This window comes from Hetaerina americana, unplaced genomic scaffold (assembly GCF_022747635.1).
Source record: "Hetaerina americana unplaced genomic scaffold, ioHetAmer1.1.p SCAF_7, whole genome shotgun sequence".
Lineage (NCBI taxonomy): Eukaryota > Metazoa > Arthropoda > Insecta > Odonata > Calopterygidae > Hetaerina > Hetaerina americana.
Genome location: NW_027287316.1, coordinates 59,294,706 through 59,321,427, shown reverse-complemented (window position 1 = coordinate 59,321,427; position 26,722 = coordinate 59,294,706). Strand labels below are relative to the sequence as shown.

Sequence of the window (26,722 nt, the reverse complement as noted above, 5' to 3'; positions counted from 1 at the left end):
GGGGTGCGGGTGTGTGTGTGCGCGGAGGGTGGGGGAGGCCGGGGGTTTGGGTGGGCCGCGGCGGGCTTTGCGCGGGGCGCGATGGGAAGGGGGATGCGGGAAGTTGGTAGGGGCTGGTAGGGCCAGGAGGGGTGGTGGAGCAGCTTTCTGCGCAGAGCGCGGCGCGCAAGTGGCTGCTGCCGCCTGGGATCCCCACGACTGACGCGGCACCTGAAGGGGAATCTGGGAGATTAGGACGTCGATTGGAGATATTTACCGATATGAGTAAAAAATGATCTTAATAAATGGTGTAATTGATGAAAACGGTGGGTATCAGAATGATTAAAAAGCACCCCAGCTGATTTTTTTACTCATTGTCCGACAGATGCCTTCCTTTTTGGGTTTTTGAATCGCCGCTAAGATTCAGAGCTACATGAGCCATCTATTAGCCAAATATTACACCAATTAAGAAAACAAGTATGAAACGAATTCCTTGCCGCATCTCCCGCCAAAATCCTAGGTCAGCTTTGTTGTCAGTACACATCGCAAACACCTCACATCCTATCTTTTTTAAAGTTTATATATTTTATTTAGCATTGGAAATGGACCTCAATGAAATAGACCAAAGATTAAGGGATTATCAGAGGGATTATTTATCGTTTTTAGACGATGAGGTAAGGAAAACCAATGAATTCTATTCCAGGGCAATTTTTCATTTCAGGGACCGTGAGATTTTTTTCTCGTATATAGGTTCAATGTATTTAACACCCATTTCATGTTTCTTTTTAATTTTTTCTGCATTTTTAGGAAGATCAAGGCATGTACGCTCAGGTTGTCAAGAATATGATAGAAGATAAAGGTCGCCGACTCATAGTGAACATTAACCATCTGAGAAAAAAGCTCCCGGCTAGGACTGCCTCGTATGTACTACCTAGTATCCTTTTATTTTGAAGTTATCATTGCATTAAACGTTTTTTGAAAGTTAATACTCAAAGTATTCGTAAATTCTTGAGTGCAAGTTTTTTCCGTGTGTATTAAAGTACCACGTTCCATTTTTACTCGTTTGGGAATAGTCTCTCGCTGAGTGTCCTGAGGGTCCATGATTTATTGTAGAAATGAACGATCAGTCAATCGCGTTTTATTAATAACAATTTAATATTCTTTCCTGTAGATTGTTAAAAAATGGATTTGAAGAGTTGGGTGCCCTACAGCGTGCGCTGCACGAGTATGTCTCAAGTATTGACATAACGTATGGCAAGAAAAATGAGGAATTGTTTGTTGGATTGGAAGGCAGTTTTGGTTCTCGCCATGTCACCCCCCGTAGCCTCACTTCTCGATTTATTGGCAATATGGTTTGTGTTGAAGGAATTGTCACAAAGTGTAAGTATTTTATTTTATTATTTTCCCAATCGCGGGTGATTCATTATAAGTATTAGTAAGGACCTGGTATCACCTTGTGATGAAATGTATTGATTTGAGGACTGGGCCAATTGAAATTGCGTAATTGCGGCCCTCAGAAATGTATTCCAATGGTCTACAACTGATGGATTTACAGCCTTAAAGGAGACCTATTAACTGTTTCGATTTTCCACTCCTTGATTGCGCCTAGGAACCATCAATTCAATACTTGAGGCAATACCCTATAACCCTCACCACTGGGCTGTGCTTGGCAGGTCAAATCTCTCAACTAATTTTTCCATAAATATGCTCACAATCTTGCACTACCTGAGTTTCTGAGCATCCCCCATGAAGTCATTGTTATTACCAGTGTTGATTTCTCTTTTTCATTCGGAAGCCCATCTCAACTGCTTATGGGAAAGCTGAAGTACTCACAAATTCGAATAAAGATGGACAACCAATGCTGTGTGAGGAGAGCAATGCATGCCTTCTTACAGTTCATTTATATGACCCTGCTAAATTGACTCCTGGCGTACAGAATACTGCAGCATCCTTTACTTACTCCTTCAATAATCAATTAAATGTTGGCTTTCTAGTTATGGCCTAACCATATTTTCCGGAGAAGATATTTTATTTCAGGTTTCAAGGTTTTCTTGCTCCCCAACAACTTTTATTTTTCTATCAATATCTACAACAATGTTTGGGTTCTACTTGTTGGTAGATGGTGTGCTATTGTATAATCATCAGATCAGATAAACCTTTGCATTGCATTGTCAAGTTGTGGAATTTCTGAATGAAAGAGAATGGATTGTCACCATGCTTAATGTTCATAAGTAAGGCATCTTTAGCGAAGTATGATTTCATCTTTCCTTTAATTTTTATGCCAGGGATATATTACCACAAGCCCTCTTCCTTCCTTAAATACCAAGGTTTAGGTACTTCAATGGCATCACCTAAATGGATTTTGTGAATTGTGTTACAAAATCTAATCCAAGTTTTAACGTCACGATGAAAGTTTGCCAGGCAACACAACCTTCGAAATGAATTCTCTTGTAATATGATGCAATGAAAATCAAAATTAATTTTTCTTTTTCTGACTTTTTTCATCACCTGACTGGTGTGCTTATCATTCCCTCTGGAAACACTTGAATTATCTCATTTAGCCTCTGTTGAATTATATTCAACTATGACATATTCAGCTTGTTCAAGGTCATCCAATTTGTGATCCGGAGTATGAAAATGACTGCATATGATTTTTGATTGAATCTGTATCCTAACATCACACTTGTGAATGTCTTCGTCATGAACCATTGTGCTTTTTTGGCTTTCTCATTCATATTTTTGTGTTCTCCAGTTTCATTTGCCATCACATTATAAATGACCACAAGTACACTATGATAACCACATTCTCGGTGATGATTTAACATGTTATCACTTGAAATAAATTCAAATTTGCTATCATTGCTTTTGAGAAACCCTTCCTTGCTCTTTTTATTCCTTCAAAATTGTGGAACCTGTCTTAGGATATAATCTTAAATAAGAATAACTATATGAAAGCACTTGTAGTAGCAAATGACACTTTGAGCAACAAAATGAACTTTGATGTACATATTCATTGCACCGTGGGTTATGGTAGTCCAAGGGTGGAGCGTTGGACTACTGACCAGAGAGCCCGGGTTCGATTCCCAATCCTCTCTGGGTGCAATGTAGCTCCACCCAAGCCAGATCTTTCTGGGAAACCTTAACCTACACAGGGTAAGGAACTGGCCCCCTACCCTGATGCATGAATTTCACACCCCGTCGGGCTTAGTAGTGGGTAAACTCTACCATCACCTACCAAACCGACCTTCAGGTTGATTACTGTGTTGATGGGTTTTTTATTACATTGAACCGTAGGCTATTTTTGGCAGCCAGTCTCATTGATATATGTTCTTAGTTAGCCTGTTTATCTATTTTTATGTTTAAAATTGTATCATCATTAGTGAAATCTTTTTAGGTTTAATCCATTTATTTCTCCAGTCTGTTGACCTAAATGAATATTTTCATCCTTCATATTTCTGTCTTCTCTTTCTTTTATCATCCAGGAGTCCTTTCGTTCTAAAAAAGGTTCCAAAACTGTGTATTCCTTGTTTTCTTTGTTGTTTATAGTTTCCCCTTGCTGAGCTATGATAAAAGTATTAGTCATTCGATTTTATTCCAAATCATTGTATTTTGAGTTTATATTTGTCAGCAATGAAAATATATGTCAGTCAGTTAGGTATTTCTTCTTTATTTCTACAAACTGTGAACACAGTGATGGTATTTATGTCGCTTTCTCTTCCAAAGTGGTTTTTGTTTTATGTACTAATTAAGCAGTTCCTCCAACTTAAGCCAGGAGCCATGCCATCCAAGTAAATTCATTGCTTCTTTCCGAAAGTTAATACTTCTTAACAATGTTTTACCAAAATTATATCCGCAAAGTTGGTCAATTTAATTTTCCCATAATATACTGTAAAAATGTAGTGTACCTACTTGTAAATTATTCAAAGCAATATTACTTGGGAGGCAGTACATTATTCATAGTGGTATTGTTATCTGTTTTAGGAAAGGTTCTTGAAAAACATGATTTAGACACTGGAAAACGGGTAAAATTCAAAGAATCTTGAAGTACTACCCTAAAGTCATGGGTTTGAGTTCAACTTTAAGCCTTAGGGTTGTGTTATTTATAGTAATTTGAGAAGCCGTGAGGGCAAGTTGTAAACTTTTGATTGGCATCTCAATAGGCTCAAAGGCTCCCCGAGGCATAATAGAAGCACAAATATTGTAGAAATCTTATAAAATGCAGTCATTCCATGAATGTCCAAGGATGAGTCAGTGCCAACTAAGAATGGACAGGTTTTTTGTGCTTCAATCGTTGCCTCTCTGTTACATAGATTCCTTGTGGTATGTTTCAGATTTGTATATTTGAATGTACATGTACTTGTAAGCTGCTCAGAGGCAATCAAAGACTGAAAAAAATTGCAAATTGAATCAGTAACTTAATCATGTTAGTTGGTACAAGGAAAGTGTGACATGTACTTATTTAATTCTAATTGCCTTAGGTTCATTGGTGCGTCTCAAAGTGGTCCGAAGCGTTCATTATTGCCCAGCAACCAGGAAAGTGCTTGAGAGGAAGTATACTGATCTGACTTCATTTGATGCCTTCCCTTCAAGTAGTGTGTACCCAACTGCAGTGAGTTATCATTCACTCTTGGTTTTTTTTTAAGCTTTTATTTGTGATTCCTCTTCATAAACTGCTTACAATTTTGAATGTTAATACTTCTAATTGGGTATTGAGGTATTTATTGTCAGGAATTAGAAAAAACTTATGAGATTTCACCAAACTTTATTGTGGCACAACCATTTTCGTCACCTATGAGGTACAATTATTTCCAGTTAGTAATTCTACGGGTGTATCTACTCATGGAAAATGGCAAAAAGCATAAGTGTGGGGAAGGGAGGTAATGAGGGGTTCAAATATTGTACATGTGCAACTCATGCATGTAAACAATCTTGTGTGTTTGTTCATTTTTACACATCCCATGTTAAAGATAATTGGGACAACAAGCATTACTTTTGATTTACTTAAATTTACAACTTATTAATTATCGTGTCTTTAAAGCCCCCCAAATTTCAGAGTTTAAGAGGATGCATCGATAGCTTAACTGGCTGAAGTACTCCACCAGACATTGAGGGATCCAGGTTAGAATCTGGGTCAAGGCGAATGATTTTTAAACTCTTAAATTGTTGCAATGAAAATTAATGTGTGTTTAACATAAAGGTGGATATTGATAGAAATGAGCTCTTACGGCTAGTAGTATTGAACGAATGTAAAACTCCAATAGCCGTAAACAGTTTACCTTTCTAATCAAAGTACAAATGAAATTAGTTGGCTAGGACCACAAGTCAAGAAGGGGTAAAAGGTAAAACCTTTCTTATCCTCTCCTTTTTACCTTTTACCCCTTCTTGACTTGTGGCGCTAGCCAACTAATTTCATTTGTACTTTGATTAGAAAGGTAAACTGTTTACGGCTATTGGAGTTTTACATTCATTCAATAAAGGTGGATTAAAATTTTTTCCCATTATTTTGTGAGATTCTAATACTTTTTTATGGATTGAGATCAAATTCATGTTAATTTGGAAATGAACATGCATCTTGAAGCTACTGCCAGCAAATCTTAAGCAAATACCTATGAAATTTCAATTTATTCAACTCATTGCTTTCAGGATGAAGATGGAAATTTATTGGAAACAGAGTATGGTTTGTGTAATTACAAAGATCATCAAACTCTGACAATCCAAGAAATGCCTGAGAAAGCACCAGCCGGTAAGTGATATGAAGTTTTTGCAATAATAAATTATTTTTTCCGCTGAAAAGCAGCCCTGTTTATGTTAAAGGTAATAGCTACATTTTTTTTTAAATTCTCCCTGAAGCTGTAAAGGTTAACTGCTGGGTGCAAGATTTAATAAATGAACAATTTTCTCTTTTTGTTGAATGAATTATGTCACATATATATTTCAACTTGAAGAGCGTTTGACTGCAACCCTCCATTCTTTGCTATTGATCGTTAGATGTCTAATATACTTCCAAGTGGGAGTGCCATCCTATCATGTACTGAAAAACCCTGAGTCAGGGTGTGCCTAATCCATCTTGTTCTTCCTTGCTTAGTATTCCAAGTGAATTTTTCATTGTCTACTCCTCTGTGCCCATACTGATTTTCCATTTTAATGCCCTTTATTTTTAAATGCCAAACTGAATATTCTAGTATGAAGTTTCCCATTGATCTTCCATGTCATAGCACTGCAGCTGATTCCATGAACTTCACTTTGGACCATAGCTGCAGTTATTACAGAACCTAAATCAAATGATAGTTCTTCTCAGTACAGTTTTCACATAAAAATGAAACTTTTTAGGTGAAAATATTGATGATCATTCAAAAAAATAATGACTCACCCTGGAGGTGGTTGTAAACATAACTCAGCAATATGCCCACCTTAAGGAGTTGAAAATTCTTCTTTCACGTCATGTATTTCTATTGACTACTCAAAGTCACTAGTAATCTTTAATGAGACTAACCAAAAATTAATGAGGATTTACTTAAAAAACTGATATTATAGGTATAAATTTTACTCGTCACACAGATGGAATAGATAAAATTATTGTATTGTCTTTAAATTAGGTGCACTTCTTCTTAAAACGCCGTTTCTGTTCTACCAATATGCCTCTAGTACAGGTTATAATGAGATTTGTACTTAATATCTGGTATTGAGAGTCGTTTTTTGCCTTTTTTTTATTTTAATAGGATAGCTTTTGCATGCTACATGAATTTAAACACATCAGCCGGAATATTTATTTAATATTCAAACATCAGACCTCTTTGGGGTTCCATGCATATGGATAGCCATGAAGAATGTCTACCTTGTTCAAAGTGTTATTACTCACACAGCTGTTTTTAAAAAATCCTGTTAATCTACCCAATTTCTCTTGATTTTTTTCTATAAACGTGGGCACATGTCATGTAGATTGATCTGCAGTGAATCACTTTTTTTGCTTTCGTGAATGAGACATGTTTAATGTAATGTCACATTATTTATATGCACTCTCTGATTTGTTCTTTTACAGGCCAGTTACCACGAGCAGTTGACATTATATGTGATAATGATCTTGTAGATCAATGTAAGCCTGGAGACCGTGTTCAGATAGTGGGAAATTACAGATGCTTGCCAAACAAACAGGGTAGTTTGACTTCTGGAGTTTTCAGGTGGGTTCAAGCTTTTTGCAGGCCAAAGATAGTTTTAGGTTTGTGAATTTATTACATCTACTCATGATATGGTCAAATTACTTGAAAGTATTTGTTATTCACGTATTTAATTCCATCTGAAGTACTGCACAATAAGTGGCTACAGGTATACACAATAAGTACTATAGGACATTATTACATCTATTGTTTGAAATAACAACATTTGTGATAAATACTATGATGCACGTCTTTAGCTATCATGGGGCAACACAACATTTTCTGATCTGTTGGGCTACATCAGGATATTTTAGTTAATATAGAAATTAATGTGGGTTTAAATAATTTCATTGCATTAGTGGGTTCATAAAATACCTAAGAAGCAGATAATCTTAATGCATTTTTTAAATTAATTTATTACAGTGCAAAAATAAATAATAAGAAATTTCATATATCTTTATTAAAAGTAAAATCAGCTGTTGCGGGCTATATGAAAAGCAGTGGTTGGCTATTGGTTGTGCATCCGTGGGTTAATATCATTTCTCCTGTCTGCTGTTTAATAATCAAACATATATAAAGCTTTTGCTGGTAATTTGGAATTTCTAAAGTTAATGTGGGTGCTTCCTTGCAAAAGTAGATGGTTCATTTACAGTAGGCATTGATGTATTGGTTAGCAAGGTGTCTTGGGTTTTCTTCTTTGTTGAACCATCTGGTGTGGCGACAAGTTTTGCCGGCACTTCAACCAGCTTTGTCTGGTCAAAGAATCTGTCATTGCACCAAGTGGACCAATTTGGAATAAATCCCCAGAGAATTTCCTCACCAGCATTATGTCTTAAAAGAATATGTAAGTTTTATTTGCCAAGGGACCATTAGATATAAGTGTGTGGTGTTGAACTTGATCCAGAAAGATTTATTGCCGCACCATTGTCCATCATGAAGTGTCTTAATTCTAATACACAAAGGGCATGATCAAAAGGTATTTGGACTGGCTCCCCAAATGGTGTGGCAGAGTTAGGTGCAGCTGAAACCTCAGTACCTCCCTAGCTATCTGTATTTAGTCCATTATTTCCTCTAATGGTGGGTTTCTCTAATTTTTCAGGACTGTCCTGATAGCCTGCAACATCATGCTAATGAGCAAGGAGACATCAGTTCCATCAATCAAGAGGGAGGACATTCGCATTTGCAAAAAGCTTGCCCGTTACAAGGGCAACAGCAGGGATCCAAATGGTGCAAAAAACATCTTTGAACTCCTCGGCCAGTCCCTGGCACCTTCCATCCATGGCCACACTTATGTTAAGCGTGCCATTCTTTGCATGCTGCTCGGTGGTGTTGAGAAGGTTCTTGTCAATGGAACACGACTAAGAGGGTGAGGGATTTTGAAATCTATGGTCTAAAGCAGACATTAATTCAGGTCTCTTGTTTGATGTTGATTACATTATTGTGAAGGAATAATACGAGGCATGTTCATAAAGTAAGGGCCATTTGGTCACAAGAAAAAATATACTCATATGAAACACATTTTTTTGGCACTTTTAGTTAGCTGCAAATGTACCGCACTTCTCTACATAATTGCCAGTCACTTCTAAGCATTTTTCGTAATGCTTCACCAGCTTCTTTAATCCCTCTGCATAGAAGCTCGCCACCTGAGAGTTGAACCAATTGACGTCGCCGTCCTTGAGTTCCTCTTCGGTTTCGAAATGTTGTTCACTGAGTCACTGTTTCAAGTGCAAGTAACAATGCAAGAAAACAAGTCATCTCCATCTTTTTAGTAACGGCCCAAAACCTCTCGTCCACTGGATATTCTTTGCTATTTGTGGTGGGAGAGCATTTTTGGTACCCACCTACCACACAATTTGTGGTAACCAAGGTTTTCCATGACAATATTGTAGACAGTAGTGCGTCCAAGTTGAGGAAATTATTCAGCCATGCCATTAATCGTCAATCAACGATCACATCACAGTTTTTGTTCCACTTGCGAAACAATTTCATCGGTCAGGATACTGGGCCTGCCACTTCGCTCTTCGTCATGGACATTTGTTAATCCCTTTTTAAAATCACGGTACCATTGTCTAACCTTTCCTTCACTCATAACTGTTGGTCCATAAACTAGGCATAACTCCCGATGAATTTCAGCAGCCAATAATCCTTTTGCATAACCCTTTTAACATCGGTTCATAAGTGATTTGCATGAAAAGGAACATACTGACCGAGGTGACAATTTTCTAATTTTTTAATTTAATTTGAACCAATATGAGATGTTTTGTAATTAGAATCAAAATGACATTGAACTGTTACCAGCATAATCCAACTTTTTTCCTACTCACAAAATTATATGCCTTCTGAACACCGTCTTAAATTTTGTGTCCTTACCTTTCACTCTGTGGATTAAACACTCATTTTTAGTCTTATTACACTTACGAAGCATATCAACTTACAAATTCTAGTGTGTGAAGTATAATGGTGAGATTAGGTAATGAAAACTTTTAATTTAGATTGTTCAGAATGGAAATGATTTTAAGTAGAGTGTGATTTACTCAGAGCTAATCTTATGGGTGCCCAGTGAAATATCATCCAAACCAGTAAAACTTTTTTCAAGTCTCTGCTGGTTGTGTCCATCAAAATTAGAGCATGTAAATGTGTATGCATAAGAATTGGGGACGAAATTATTTAAGTTTTTTAATTGTCTCTGACATAAAATCAGATTCATTAACACCAAAGGCATTTGTGAGAAGATTATTTAAGTCAGGTTGAAAGGTTCTAGTTTCTTCAGTCAGTGCTTGGCATTATCAACATTTGACAATAACGAAATTGTGGCTCAATGAATTCTGAAATGTATTTGTAAAAAAATTGAAATTATCAAGACTAATGATGTCACAACTTTGGTATTGTCATGGAGCCAAAATTTTGAGACCTTGAATAAGATTGAATAACCTCCCATGGTCATTGAATTTATCTCTTTGGTAATTTGTTGGGAGTCTGTTGCATCTCATTTCCTTCTTGTCTCATTCAGTGACATAAACATTTTGCTGATTGGAGATCCTAGTGTAGCAAAGTCCCAGTTGCTGCGATATGTTTTGTGCACTGCCCCTCGTGCAGTGCCAACTACTGGTCGAGGTTCATCTGGTGTAGGTCTGACTGCTGCTGTCACCACTGATCAAGAAACTGGTGAGAAACGGTAAGCTTTGACTCATGGATTTTTGCTGAAATTTCGTTTGAATTTTCTCTTCTTAATGATTGCTAAAAGTGTGGAGAATTGGTAGTGAAAATTTCATGTTCGTCAGGAAAGATCTTATAAGCTGGATTTCCTTTGAAAACTTCTGAACTTTTGATTTAAAACATGGAAACAATTTTTGGTTGCTTTTCTAATTCTGAAATAAACATACTGCTAAATAATTGTTTCTTTCCCAGTTTGGAAGCAGGTGCTATGGTTCTTGCTGATCGTGGTGTTGTCTGCATCGATGAATTTGATAAGATGTCCGATATGGACAGAACTGCAATCCATGAAGTCATGGAGCAGGGCAGAGTTACAATTGCTAAAGCTGGAATCCATGCACGTTTGAATGCCCGTTGTTCTGTTCTGGCCGCAGCTAATCCTGTGTATGGAAGGGTAAGCCTTTAATATTTCAACTAAATCAGTGATAATGAAAGAAGACACTTTGCTTTCATCGTAATAAAAATACTCAGTGTGGAAAAGGAAAGTGTTTTCTTTAATCATGAACGATTTTCACCATGTAATGCCTGAGACGTATTTGTATCATGACTGGTTTGGATAGGAAAATTGTTGAGCATATGGAAGTCCTTAATGAAATGATGACTTAGAAGGCTGTACTCTTGGGTCCATTTGGGTCCACTCAGACCTGGAAATATTTTATTTGATTACATTAAGATAATAAGTAAGGGTTAATTTTTCATTACACATGTACATACATACCCCATATGGTAGACAAAGTCAAAAAGTTATTTCTGAAAACTGGCTCCCTTTTATTAATTTCTACCATTCTGCTCTCTCATAGAGAACGTCCCAGCCTCTGTACATTCATCATTGTGTCGTGTATGCTCTTCTGTTCCTGACACTTCCAATATTTTTTATTTTGAAATATTCAACCAGTCACCTATAACTTTCTTGGCCTACCTTTTCCATTCATACCATTACTCTTCTCTCTCATATGTTTGATGTTTTGACTCTCATTCATTCTCATCAGATGGCCAAATCAATTCAGTGCAATTATCTATTACAGCTGCATCTGATGCATATTCCTTCATAGCCTGCTCTCTCCTTAGCTCATCTCCATTTAAAGAATAATTTCCAACCATGATTTAAAAATTAGGGCCATGTTAATCTCATTCTCCAGAGAATATTCTTATGAGTGCAACCAGGTCTTAAATGGTGCAGTCATAAATTAGATGAATGCAATGCATTCAAAATAGTCATGCATGAAGCCACTTTTTGATCAAAGTTAGACTCTGATATTCCAATCGGATATTTTTAAGCAGCCAACATTTCAAATGAATTCATTGTGGAAAAGCAATCAACTAGCTTTCTCTGAGAACATGACGTTTTACATAATGTTCCCATAACCGCAGATTGAGAAACATTAGGTTGTCGTCAATTATGAAGCATTGGCAATCACAAATTGTGGCAAGTTTATATTATTGTAAAGAAGTAAAAAATTTCTTTCTTAAAGGACTTCACTGATTGGAAATTATATAATAACTAATGTTGTGCAATGCTGGTGGTGAGGAAAATGTACATGATTAATAATTTAGGTTTACCTTTTGCCTAAATTAAATATAATCTCAGAGGAAATTACTTCAAGCGAGTCTGATGACTTTTCTGTTTTGATATTTATGCTTTTTTGCCTAAAAATTTTATGTATTTAATTTGAAAATATCAAAATGAGCTTTTGCAGTAAACTTTATTTTGACTAGATGGGATGCTATGCTTCTGCAATGGCATTTGATTTTGTAGCTCACTCTTTGATGATTGTTTCATATTCTGTGCTCATTTGTGATTAAGATTGTTTAATTTCAGCATAGCAAATGTTTAAATTCATGATGTAAATTGTCTAATACTAAAGAAATACAAGTACATGTGAAGAAAGAATTCAATTATGCATGCGTGAAGATGCCCTTTGGTTTAAAAATTCCATTTTTTGTTGCAGTACGATCAGTATAAAACACCAATGGAAAATATTGGGCTTCAAGATTCATTGCTGTCTCGATTTGATCTTCTCTTCGTTATGTTGGACATAGTTGACCCAGAAATCGATTCAAAGATATCAGACCATGTGGTCAGGATGCATAGATACAGGTAAGTAAATATTGAAATACCTTCTGAAGTCTAAAAAAATATACACCATGAAAATAACATTAATAATCACTACCATAATGGTGTTTCATCTTACTCTGTGATATTATCTTGACAGTTGTCGTGTGATATGGAGGGTGTTAGGTTATCTACGAGTGTGGGATATAAATTATTCAGTGATAAAATAGAGAAGAAAATGATTAATATAAGTTCAGTCAACTCTCGACTTCCATGCTAATGAATGTATGATGAAGCCTGGATAAATGGAAAAACATTGATAACTGAAATACACAGAATATAGGGTCATGAAATAAATGATATGGGTTGTTTGTGAAGACTTGCTTTTTTCTTTCTTGCAGTCAATGCACATTTTTTAGCAATGTAAAAGGTATTTTTTTGATTTTCAGCCTTTTTTATAAGGGTATAATTATAGATTACACAAGCACACCTATCATCAAGTGAATATCAGAACGTATTTGCCTCAAAAAGCAAAACAAATGGCTTGGCCAGTAAAAAAAAAACAAATGATTGGGGAAGGATAAACATTGACTAAGAAAAACTGATATAAATTCATATTTGTTATTCAATACAGATTAAAATAATGCTGTGAAGATAGTTATTAATTTATTTATCGCTTAGTAAAACAATGCATTTGCTTTTGCCGTAAAGGAGAATGTGGAATTCTCAGGACTATTAAATGTAAGAGGAAACAATAATGGGAAAGTATGGATAGTAAAATAATGTTGCAATTAAAACATTAAATGCTATTGACAACTTTCGATTTTGTGGCATTAAAAACTTTTAAGAAAGGTTAGGTATTTCAAACTGTTATTTGTAACAAAGGATTACAGCGTTTCAAAGCATTTAAATATCTTTACAATTGTAATTTTATTAAAATTTTGGTGTGCTGAGAAGGGAAAGGCATGGATTATCCATGCATGGATAATTAGTTGAATAATAATAATTGAATTTTATAACAATTATTAAATATATAATAATCCTTATTATATAGTTTAATAATTGTTATAAAATATTAAATTCTTGTGGCCTTGCTGAGTATAGTAATATGAGATTGGAGTTGATGATCTTTCGTTCAATGATGACAGATAAACCTTTTTGATTCATTAGTGAACCTAAATTCAATGTGATTGTTTCAGACAAAAGCTGTGGCCCTTTTTAAAACTGCTTCACTATTCTGGTTCTTTAATGAATCAAGACTTTTTTCCTGTAGCACCATGGTATAGGGCCAAAATGCATCTTTATTGTTATGAAGTGATTTCCCGAGTATTTTTCTTTGGAGGTTGAATAAGTAGTCAACTTAATGGCATCGTATTTTTAAGAATGGCTTCAATTTAGTGTGCATATAAAGTGTAGCATTTGATAAAAATACTCTGAACTTATGTTCTAATTCAACTCATCTTAGTGTAGCTCTGTGAAAGTACATTTGGTGTGAAACATTTTGGCTGATATTAGGATTTTATTTTTTTTTACAAATGTATATATTTGCTCTCAGTTCAGCAGGATTAGCTTAATGATCATCAAATGCATTATTTATGTAGATAAGTCATAATTTTGGTTTGGCTGATTGCTTAAAAAAATCATGTTGCATTTTCTATGGTCAGTAATAATTATAATCAATACTAAGCCATACAGCTACTACTGTATCTCTATTTTGGTTAAAATGCAAGTGTGTTGATGATCCAGTGGATTATGTGAGTGTTAATTATGTTGCTAAAAATTCACTTTCCAATTTAGTTGCGTCGCAAATCTTTACTTTTTTACAGAAATATTTGGGTAAGTGGTCAGAATTAGGTACTTTGCATTTTTCTCAATGCATTGACTGTGAAAACCACTGATTTGAGTTAAGCTACTTGAAATTTATGCTGAACATTAGTGCTAAATGTAGGCTTTGTTTTTTAATTGAAAGGAATTTTTAAACTCAATGTGGAAACTGGGAAAGGTGGTCTGTTTTGGAAATCTTTTCTGTCCCATGTTTCTATTTTTTGTTTAGTGCCAGGGTCTCACTTACAGTAACACTGAGCTTATTTGCATGCATTTGGCTTATTTCCTCAGGAATCCAAAGGAGCAAGATGGGGAAGTATTACCAATGGGCTCAACTTGGGCTGATCAGTTAAGCACTATGAATCCAGATACAGAGAATGGAGAAATTGAGAATGGAAATGACACAGAGGAAACTTCCACTCAGGTTTATGAGAAATATGACCCTCTACTTCATGGGGCATCAAGATCAAAGTCGTAAGTTTTTTGAGTTAGAATGGTTTATGGGGGTTAAATCTCGTAACCATAATGCATATTAACTATTATATAATGGGACCTGCTTATTTTAAGATTTTCCCAAGACTAGCTCAATAGTAAAATATTAACGAGTGCCAATATTTTTTAATGTAGTATTGCAAGTATTAATCAATTAGGTTTTCAAGAAATGGAACCGATTGACTTTTTGTCTTTTTCACTTATTTTCTTTCGTATTAATATTGAAATTTTGATAGTACTTGTAATTAGCAGATATGTCACAAATGATTAATTCTTAACATTTTGATGGTTTTCCTTGTTATAGCTTGTGCCACATTTTGATGGAAGTTGTTATTTGGTCTATGGCCATCTTGCTGTAGCATTATTTTTTAAGGGTCATTTCATTGTCAATTACATTTAACTTTTTTTTTTAAATTAGTTTCACCTTAAAATTTTCTCTTCACTTTCTTCAATATAGGGACAAGATAATCAGTGTTGATTTTATGCGTAAATACATTCACATTGCCCGGTGCATTAAGCCAACCTTGACAAGTGAGGCTGCCGCAGCAATTGCTGAGGAATATTCAAAACTTCGCTCTCAAGATGCTATTTCAGAGTCTGATGTTGCAAGGGTACGTAAAATATTTAATAATTGGCAGACGGTTTTTTTTCTTGATATGATGTAATCCATAAAACATGTAAATATTCATTGATTAAGAAATAGTTGAAATTTGTATCAATTGATGTTATGGTTATGTACAATTTGTCGGTAATTCTGTTATAGTGTTACCCTATATTTTAATGTTGTCTATAATTAAGTTAAATGTGAATATGGCATCATTTATCATTGAAACATTTTCTTTCAGACACAACCCGTTACTGTGCGTACATTGGAAACACTGATTCGTTTATCCACCGCTCATGCCAGAAGTCGTTTGTCTCGATCTGTTGACATGGAAGATGCTCATGCAGCTATTGAACTAGTACAATATGCATACTTCAAAAAGGTAATTTATACTAAAAATGAGAGGTATAGCATAATTTTCCTCCATTGGTGAATGTTCAGGCGCAAAAGAAATATCTTGACCATTGTGCTCATAGGGAGTGCCATTCAACAATTCAGAAACAATAGTTAGCAATTTATTATAAGAAACTTTTTTTTTCCTTAATTTATTCGCTGATTTGCTGCTTATAGACAACCTGGTTGTCCGTTTTGAATTTCTCTTGTCACAGTTAGAATGACTTGCATTGAATTTTAAGTAATATTTAACAGGTTTGTGTTGAGTTATTCTTGTAAAATGAAAATGAACTTATTTTTAATGGCTAGATAACTTCAGGTTGCCATGTGAGTTGATATATTTCGTGCTTGTTCAAGCTGATTAAAATCTATCCTTTACTACTTGAAACCAAAGGTAACTTTTACTCGGACATAGTCCATCTCTGTGTCATTTACGCGACATGTTTCCACCTTAAATATTGAATACTTCCCCTTTATGAAAAGAATCGGAGGAACATGTGCTTTGAAATTTACACCACATAGTGGATTACCCTCAAGTTAATTAAAAAGTGTGAGGCTGGTCTTCATATCATACAAAGTCTTATTTCATAAGTAGTTTCTCAGAGAGCTGTTGGGCCCAAATTGACTCCTTAATTACTTGACGTAATTTTGTCATTTTCTTAGTAAAAAAATTTCATTAACTGTGTAATAAATTCCCACAAATTAAGTTTTGTGTGTTTTGATTGTATTTGTTTGACATACTATAATTCATTGTTGTGTTCAATCTATATTTGGAGCAGTGACCTTTACGACAGCTGCTAAAACTAAAATAGCAACAAACATCAGTAATTTATTGAATGAGGTTATAGTCTTTATGAGTGTCATGTAAAGTAATCTCCTCTCCCTAAAATTGCCGTATTTAATTACTTTTTTAGTAACTTTTAGAACCTTATCAAGACAACTCAATGCCAATATGATTCAGTATGGAAAATCCAATTCGATTGCAGCTGAAATAATTGTTAGATTAAATTATAAAAGAAAAGTTGCAAGTTTAAAAAAGTCAAAAGTCAATGGTTTAACCACTGGAAAATTAGAGCATTATGAAGGGTTCAATCTTATACCAGATTATTTATTCACTTAAAAGGAAATACCCATAACAAATTAGCAAAACTATGGCCTACTCATACTAATTAGTACACATAGTGACTTGCACGTCACATTAGACTTGCATAAAGTCTCTACAGCAAATAGATTTGAATCACTTCTATCCAAAAACCATTTCGCTGTCACACTCAGGATAGACTGAATAACTCGTTAAACTAGTTTTCATTAATATTTGCATCAAAAGGCTATCAACTGCTGCTTCATCCAACAAATGCATTTTTGTCTCCATTGAGTGTTTTGTAGTACAAATGGTCACTTCAACTTCATTCACCCTTGAGAAGTCAAATTTAGGTATCATTACATTCTTGTTGTTTTCCCGGTTACATTTTGCAAGTGACCATCAAAATTAACAGTGCAACCACCAATGTAAAGTTACTCAGGGAATTAAAAAAGTTCTTGGAATGGAATAGAAATGAACGACTTACCTCATTGAAACTATTTTATTTTTCAATGTAATCTCCCTGTACCCCAATGCACTTAGTCCAGGGATGTTCCTACGTCTTAATCCCATCTCAAACATCAAATTCCTTCAGGCCCCCAAGTTTGAGCTTGGGGAAGAGGTGGAAATCTGATGGAGCCAAATCAGTCAAATAAAGTGGACGTGGTAACAATTTCTATCTTAATTTGCATATTTTTGCCATGTCAAGACACTTCTTTGTGGACCTGCATTATCTTGGTGAAAGATGACTATCTTCCTTGCCAAACCTGTCTTTTTTTCTTAGTAGGTAGTTGGCCCAGGAGGTTAGCATAGGATTGTCAGTAATTGTTGTTGGCTCATGGGAAGATAATCTATCAGCAGAATCCCTTTCACACCCCAGAAAACTGAAGCCCTTACCTTTCCAGCTGATTTTATTACCTTTGCTTTCTTTGGTGGTGGTGAAGCAATATGTTTCCTCTACTTTCACTGCTATTATGTCTTTTGGGGTATAGTAGTGGACCCAAGTTTCATCTGCTGTCCCGACAGCAGACTATCCCGATTCTATGGTAGTCTGCTAGTAGCTGTCCAGACTAAACTGAAACTCATTGGTCCACTTGGCAACAGTTGAATATGAAGGAGCAGAGTCATCCTGAGTGTTCTGAAAGTTGGCTTCAATTTCCTTTGCTGGCATACCTTTCTTTACGAAGTATATAATCTCTGCTTGAATCTTAATTTTTTCCGTCTTCACAAATCACGAGACGGCAATAACGATAGAGAGACGTCCACATCACAGATCTCTTCCTGGAGCACTGGTGCGTTACATGTTTATTCTTAAAGGATTACCTTTTACTAAGCAGGAAACTCATTGTGTTAGCTGACATCTGGTAGTGATTCCAAGAACCTTTCTAACTACCCTCATAATTGAGTACCTATTGGAAATAGTATGGCTTTAAATTAGCTTTTAATTTGTAGAAAGGTAGAAGTTACCTGGATTTTGAAAGAGTTTCTGGGTAAAAGATATTCATCAAATGTCACAGGCATTTTAAGGCCTATATGAGGTATTACACTCACAAGAGTTTAATGTATAATAGCCATAAACCATTAAAAAAGAAAATAAGTACCAAGGCATAAATATATGTAACAACCAAAATAGGGGAGAATTTAAGTCACATAATTACCATTTTAATGGTGATAATTTTGGTGAAAAATTTATATTCTAGTCTGAAGTAAAAATCATTGCATACATTAATGTGTCATTACATCTCAGTGAATATGAGAGTACAGTTTAGATTTATTTCAACCAATGGATGATATTGAATTTTTTCAGGTGCTGGAAAAGGAGAAGAGAAAGAGGAAGCGACATGATGGGGAGGATTCTCAGGAATCACAGTCAGAAGGTTTGACTGGGGACACGGCTGGGGAGAGTGATGGGGGAGATGATGGTGCAAGTGGCCGACCAAGGCGTAAGAAGACAAAGCGAACCAGGAAAGGTGGACAAAGGGTAATCACAACATCATTTGTAAATCAAAGTTGGGGATTAAAATTTTTTTTAATTGACTCTAAAAATGTCCTTTACGTATGTATTTTAGATCCTGGATATCAGGTATAATTTCTTATTCTCAAATTCTTGGATGTTATGTAAAGGAAAAATTAAAATTAAAGTTATTTTAATAGACTGTTTCCTCTGGTGTCTGCCGTATGAGATGAGGCTTATGAGCAGAAACCACTGGTGGCCATTGAATTGGGAAATTTGGTGATTTGGAGGTGGATATAGTAATCACTCAATTTTGTTACAAATTTAGGAAAAAAATTAGAAAAAGGAAGATTTTTTATTGAGGAAATTTGATATGTAAGTTGGGAGTATGATACAAGAGAACATTGCTTCTTTCCGTTGTGAGATCAGTTTACATTTTGCCATTGGCCATATTGGACGCTGGCTTCGACGAAGCTATATAAGAGATATGGCGGATTATCATTGGCACACACAGCAATGAGGAATGCTTCACAGAAAAGTTCATAATGACTTCAAACGCTAGAGGAGAAAATCTGGGAAAAGAATGTTGCGTCTGTTGGCAATGGAAATCTTGAAAATAAGCAGCAGCTATGAAAAAAAATTCAAATCGAAAGACATACCATACATATCTTCCAGTCCATAAGGTTACTAGTAAAGTTGAAGTTTTCATGCCAGAATTGATAAAAAATTTAAAAAAAATTCAAGACAAAAAATAAATAATTTAGACAAAAAGTAGTTCATTGCATAATTAAGTATAGTAGTGTGGCCATGATTAATTTCATTGGTGTACATTTAAAATAAGAGGAGCTTGATCATGCTTTCTTCAGGAGTGCCAGAGGCTACTGTCACAAAATTGCAATTTTTTGTCAATAATGACTTTTTTCTTTCACCAAGAAATGATTTCACATCGCAAGTTGGTGAAAGAGTGAAATGATAAATTTGAGCATTTATCGTTAGTATATTCCAGAATAAGCTTCCGTTCTTAGATCCCTACCATGATGTTACTTTTGTGTGTAACCTTTTATTATTGATAGTCCTACCCACTGATCACTTCTCTGTGTTTCTTAGAAAAGTGGGGATCCCTTTGATTTTGACTCTGGGGACGAGATGGGTGACCTGGAGCTAGCAGTGCAGGCTGGGCAGCAAGCAACACCATCCCCTGCCAAAGGTGCTAGCACAAGGTCAAGGAGAGGAGAAGCTGATATGGAGACATCATCCACGAGTGGCACCTCGTCAGTGGAAAAGGAACCTATCACCAATGAGCAGTAAGTTTCATTTCCTAAATGTTTTAATGTGAACATATTCACCTTCTATGGAGGTTTAGGCGAATTAGGATGATAGGCATTCTGGGATAGCTAGTGTTCTGGCCAAGGGCACAGAAAGTTCCCTCCGAATTTTTTTCTGTGGCATTCTTGTATCCGTTTTGATGTTTTGGATAAAGCATTTAAATTGCAGTTTGTATCTATTTCACTAGAAGTTGGCTTTTTCAACATTTTTTTTAAATCTCTATAATTTTTTAGTGTTAAAGCATTAGAGCACAATTTTTGAAATAATATTCTGTATCAGCCTCGATATAGAATTGTATTTCTTTCCACTTTCTAGTGGTTGAAAATTGCTATCCAACTTTTTTTTAAGATCCTAGTAAAACATCTTAGAAGTGCTGATCCAACAAAATTATTACAGGGCAGAACAACTTATTCTGTGCGATTATACGTTGAAACTTGATCCCACCATGGTGATAGTTGCGAACAGGCTTAAAAAGTTTATAGAATGGCCAAGTTTCTACTTATGGAAGTAATATTAATGTTTTTAAATAAAGTGTGTGGAATTACAAAATCAATTTCATTTCAATTTGACTATAGCCATAGACTGCTGTCGTATCAACTGGAGTAACATAGCCTTAAATTAATTAACACTGCATCATGAAGATGTCTCTTGGGGCATTTAAATGTATAGTATCTGGGCTGAATTGATTTAAAGATTTCATTAAAACTCCTTTGGACAATTTCCCATTATTCTGTCCTCGTGACCTAAAATATGTAATGCGTTTGTTACTTGATCATGCATACAAATTCTATTCTGTTATTTAGTAATGCCCTTCCACTTGAGATTCAGTGTGCTGGCTTGCGGAACTTGCCCTGTTTATCCATTATCCCATTTATGTGGGTGTGCATTGTATTGATGAAAGATGACATTCTTCCTTGCCAAACCTGGCCATTTTTTCTTGTATCTTTTGCTGTAGTTGGTCCAGGAGGTAAGAATAGTATTATCCAGTAATTGTTGTTAACCTATGGGAAGATAATCAGCAGGATCCCTATTACATCTCAGAAAACTGAACATCTCCGTTCTGGCCAACTGTATTGCATTTGCCTTTTTGGTGTGGTGAATCAACATGTTTCCATTGCTTTCACTGCTTTTTTGTCTCTAGAGAATAGTAGAGAACCCAAGTTTCATCTGTGGTCTCAAACTGATGCCGAATATCTTGTAGGTTGCACTTAAAATAAGTCAAAGATATGTTTGCAAATGGGGATCGAGATGGTGCAGGGGCTAACATCCTGGCTTCCCACCTAGAGGGCGTGGGTTCAAATCCCGGCGGTGTTGAATATTTTTCAGAGGTATCTCGATCCCAACTTGAGGTGCTTTGTGGAGGGCACTTTGAGTGAGTACGCCGTCCGTCGGATGGGATGTTAAACTGAGGACCCCTTGGCGCCTTTTGTTAAGAGTAAGCTAATGCCGACGCCGGGTTTCTCTCCACCCTTCATCCTTTCCTGTCCCTCCCCTATGGCGCAAATGACCTCAGTTGTCGCCTTCCCTAAAAAACTACTACTATGTTTGCAAATTTCCATTTTGATTCATTTCTGATCCTGAAACAAGAGTTATAGCACCCATCTGGCAGATAATTTTCTCATATCCAATTCCACGGTTCAAATTTGATATGCCCATTCAGATGACATCCCTACAATTTCAGGAATTTCTCACACTTTCAGTCGGCGTTTCTCCGTTGTCATTTTATACACTTTTGCAATGATTCCTGGGGTAAGGGCACATTTTGGCCAACCACTACATGGATCATCATCTAAGATGTCCCGACCAAGCTTACGGAAACTTGTTAGTCCACTAGGCAGCAGTTGAACATGAAAGAGCCGAGTCCCCCAGTGTTCTGAAAGTCAGCATGAATTTCCTTCGCTTTCATGCCTTTCTTTACAAAGTATTTAAAGCCCTGCTCGAATCTTAATATTTTCCATCTTCACAAATCACGAGACGGAAATAACAATGGAGAGGCGTCCGCATCACTGATCTCTTCCCAGATCACTGCTGCATTACGTGTTTTTTAATAAGCATTATCTAATACTATGTGGGAAACTCATTGCGGTAGTGCTGACATGTGGTAGTGATTCCGAGAACCTTTCAGAGTACCCTCCTATTATTTTAGTAGAACCAACTAAATTCCCTAAAATGCTATTGCTAGCCCCATAAAACTCTTTGATTTTGTTATTGAATGGTAATGGGCACCCAATAATAATAATATATATAATAGCATTATGAGAGGATACCCAAAAATTGCCGGAATAATTTTTTTAAAGCTATATATTTAATTTCTTTTATGAAACAACCTTATCACTGTCAAAGCATTCTCCATTACACTTGATACGTTGGTTCAATCTGCGATTCCATTCCTGAAAACAATTTCCAAACTTATGTTTTGATGCCCAACAGCTCCTGCCTTATTTTTTTCTTTACCGCTTCAATGTCATCAAAACATTGGCCTTTCATGTCCTCCTTCATGCAAGGAAACAAGAACAAATTGCATCGAGTGATATCAGGTGAATAAGGAATGTAGGCAAGGGAGGTGTTTTTGGCTAAAAACTGGCACACTGAAATGGCTACATGAGACCATGACATAGAATGAGTCATGGTGCCAGTCTTTCGTCTTACATCGAAAAAGCAAATGAGCCCTGTCTTGTGGTTTGATTTCACTTAACATACTTTTTTTCGGTGAGGCAACAGATTTTTTCACTGACTTGATTGTTGTTGACAGATGTCCTGAATGAGGCTGTGCCAAGTGACTTTTCACCTTCTTTGAAACAAGAAAACCATTGGCAAACTTGAGTTTGTCCCATAGCACAATCTTTGTAAGCTGTTTTCAAAATCACAACAGATTCTGTGGCGTTTTCCCCTTGCCGGATGCAAAATTTTGCCATGGCGCGCTGTTCACTTAAATCTGCCATGACAAAAAACAAGGAGCAAGCGAAACTATTTTTACAAGAGAATTGTTGTGATTAAACGCAACCTTCCCAGATGAAAACAATGCCTCTCGGAAAAACTCAATAACTCGGAACGATTTGCGCTATGCTCACCTATTGGAAGAAATACATACTACGTTAGCTCCACCAACCATGGCACTATTCTGGTTATTTTTGGGTACCCCCTCGTATAATGACTCTCTGCAGTTGTTAGTTACACAGTGGATTGTAATGCAAAGTTATTTTGCTCTAGTCATTGCCTACATCAAAATTTTAAATGCTGAAAGTAAAACTTTAAATTAACAGTATTAGGTGTGGAACTACATAAATAAAGTTAATACAGATGATATTGTTCATTTTATTTTTCTTGCAAACAAGACCCGTTTTCATTCGTATGCAGTGAAATCCTTAGTTTGCTAGAAATACCACATTTTTCTGAATATTAAAGTTGAAGAAATCCCCCTATTTCTGAAACTTAATTTTTGGAAAAGTTGTATGAATTCTACTGCAAGCCATGGTGTCCTGAAAAATTAACCAGTTTTTCATTGAAAAATGAAACCTTCCATCACTGCAATTTTCTTTATGGTGTAAATCTTGCAGAAGTAAATTAATTGCTAAAATATTATAATTTTAATTTTTTAATTCTGATCAAACCATTTGGCTTTGGAAAAAATACTTCCCAATTCATCTAGAGTGGCTGAGCATAAAAATCATTATTGATCATAAAAAAATAACAATTTTTGAAATTATATTCACATATGTTCAGATGCATGCATGGTATTTTAAAAATTGAGGTGATGTGTTTGAATAGGTTTCCTTCAGGAAAAATAGGAGCTTGAAGTAAAATGACTTTGATGAAACTTTAAATGACACTAAAAAGTTAACATAATGCATGGGAGTTTTGCACTTCACATAATTCATGTGAACAATTATAAAGCATTACATTTTTGAGAATGGCCATCATTTATGAATTTATTCACGTACAAGTAAAACTGGGGACTAAATATTTTCTCAACATGAAATATAATTTTGCTGTCTTTTTTAAATTTTTAAAAACATCCTTGGCAGCATGTATGAAATATAGTTTTAAAAAGCAAATAAAATAATTGAGTAAGTATGGTCTATGTGCCAAATAGTTATCCATTGAACAATGAAATCAAGTGAGAACATTCAAATATTACATGTACTTATTGCTTGCATTGGTTTTTTTTATGGTGAATTTAGTCTCTCCTTTTTCTTTATGTACCAAAATTTGTGCAAATAGGGGTGACTAATTTGGAGAAATAAGTAAAGAGTAGAATATTTTTAATTAACTTTGAATCTTTAATTTCTCCAACCAGCAACCTTTCCTCCCTATACATTTTATTTTGTGCATTGCTGTGTAGATAATTTTTCTGATTTTGTGAATAAAAATCTTTCCTTTCAGACTCAGTGCCTTCAAAACGAAGCTATTCCATCTGTTTAAGAATGAGCGATGTCAGTCACTGCCCATTGGGCGGGTCAACACCATGGCTGGTGATGAGCTTAGTTTGACCGCCGGCCAGGTATCAACAGCAATAGCAAGAATGACTGAGCAAAATCAAGTGATGCTGGCAGATAATGTTCTTTTCCTCATCTAAACTAAAGTGTTACATTCCATAAGTGATTTTGAATCCCAAATACTTCTGTTGTAATTACAATTCATCAGTGCCTTTGTAAAAAAATGGCTGCCTTTGTTCATGGATAAAGTATTTTATCTTCCAATGTGAATGGGGTAGTTTCTATCAATATGTAAAATTGTCAAAAAAAATTATTACACCATCATTACTTCATAAATTTTGATCCACATTTAATGTTTAACAAAATGGAAAGTACAAGTAAAACTTTCTAATTTTTTAATGAAAAATGTTAAAGGTTTTTGCATTTAATTTCTGAAAATTGTCCTCTTTTTCTTATCTTTTATAGCTCTTTTGAGAAGTTAGTCCCAATATACATACATATATGTTTTTAAGGGGCATACAAATGCAACTAACCTAAGGTTACTTTTTTATGATTTATATCTTGGACAATAAATTATGAATAGAAAAAATGCAAAAAACCAATTCACTTATTTTTCTAGTGTCTAGAGTTTCCCTTTTTCACAGGAGAGTATTAGCCAGCCCTCAAAGGTATGATTTACTCTAGGTGTGGCAAAACTCCATTGAACTGAAATTCATGTAATAGGAAGTTGATGAGAGGGAATCCTTCCGGGGGAAGGGGATAAAAAACACCTAATGAAACAACTGTATGAAGCCAAAATTTACCATCCAACCAATGGAAATTTTCAAAGAATGCTAAAATCATCAAATAATGAAGTTAAGCAAAATAAGGAAAAATTAAAACCAAAAAATAAGTCATGGATTGTGATAAAACAGTGATTTCAAAGCCAATATGTAAGAATGGTACCATGGCAGCAGAAGATAGACACTTTGCGACATTTAAATGTAAATATTACATTAACTGTTGGGCTGTCTATGTCCACAAGGGAGTATTTTTGTATTATAAAAGTCCAGGAGAATCTAACAGCCATATTCAGGGAAATTATGGTCAAGAATTGGATATGTAAATTGGTAATATGACATGGGAATCATTGATTCCTGATTAGAATTTTTTCCCTTTACCATACTTATACTATGGCACTCACAGGTTCATGGTGTGCAAATCAAAATGCAGAGATGGGAGGTCAATTTTATAGCACTGATTTTGCACAATTTCTTTTGGAGAACATTAAGAGTTTGTTGAAGTCTATTTATTGCACTCCCTATTGATTTCATATTATCTTGGAAGTTGGTCCATTAACCTCCTGCTCTGGGTGTTGCTAAGCTGCTGGTGGAATTAGGGTAAGGGCATCTCTTTTCCCAGAACAGCACTTCAGCTCATGGCGGACCCAAATTTTTTAGGTTGCTCAAAGTGCTAACTGGACCCTAACCATGAGATTTTTTATAGAACTTCTTTGCTGAACATCTAAGTAAGACCAGCCACCAACTGGTTTTAAATCTAAGTTAGAGCATGATGAAGACTAACTGGATTTTTTCGTGTGAATTGAATTCCTCAGGTATAACCCTACAGTTGACATATATACATGTCTCTGTCTATATACATAACAGTTAACACAGTAAGTGTTAATTGTGCATAATTTATAGTGATTTTCATCTATATCTACATCAATACCCTGCAAGCCACCAAAAAGTTGTGTGGCAGGGGGTGCAGCACCAGGAGGAAAGGGAAGGGATGAGGGGGTTAGGTTTTTCAAATGGATGGGAAAGGTGGGGGGAACCTGCAAAAAATATGTATAAATATGCTAGTATGGCCATGCGCAGTCACTACCTTGTAGGTTAATACTTATTATGTCAAGCCGACTAGTGGGGGATTTCGATTACAAGCATTCTGGTCCCTTATTGTTCTTGGAAAAAATGACCATTTAAGTCTGTCAGTCTTGCAGTCTATCTCTCTAATCTTGTATTTGTGATCCCTCCGCCCATAATACGTTGGAGTTTGTATTATGTTCTTGATGTCATCGGAAAAAGACCCATCTTTAAATGTTTTTAATAATTTTCATGTGACAATAATCCATGAGTTGCCTCCCTGCCTATATTATAATTTGGTAGTTTATCACTTCAAGTAGGTTTTGGAGCCCAGATTGCCCAAGATACATCCTGGGCCGTCACCAAAAT

The 26,722-nt window shown here is 35.5% G+C and overlaps 1 protein-coding gene across 1 annotated transcript; it reads left to right on the top strand.

Moving 5' to 3' along the window:
• Positions 1-568: 568 nt before the first annotated feature.
• Positions 569-24,806, top strand: Mcm3 (minichromosome maintenance 3). Its single transcript, XM_071595193.1, has 16 exons — positions 569-653; positions 787-899; positions 1,151-1,359; positions 4,458-4,588; positions 5,623-5,722; positions 7,019-7,157; positions 8,233-8,499; positions 10,144-10,308; positions 10,542-10,740; positions 12,296-12,444; positions 14,515-14,697; positions 15,173-15,326; positions 15,561-15,701; positions 18,601-18,774; positions 19,855-20,051; positions 24,457-24,806. Exons 1-16 carry the CDS (start codon positions 582-584, stop codon positions 24,647-24,649), a joined length of 2,586 nt encoding a protein of 861 aa, XP_071451294.1. The 5' UTR covers positions 569-581; the 3' UTR covers positions 24,650-24,806.
• Positions 24,807-26,722: the final 1,916 nt, after the last annotated feature.

Bases quoted from the DNA above. Each gene is read 5' to 3' on its own strand.
- Mcm3 (XM_071595193.1), top strand. From the start codon at position 582: ATGGACCTCAATGAAATAGACCAAAGATTAAGGGATTATCAGAGGGAT. The intron at 654-786 runs GTAAGGAAAACC...CTGCATTTTTAG, and splicing joins TATCGTTTTTAGACGATGAG to GAAGATCAAGGCATGTACGC. The intron at 900-1,150 runs GTATGTACTACC...TCTTTCCTGTAG, and splicing joins CTCCCGGCTAGGACTGCCTC to ATTGTTAAAAAATGGATTTG.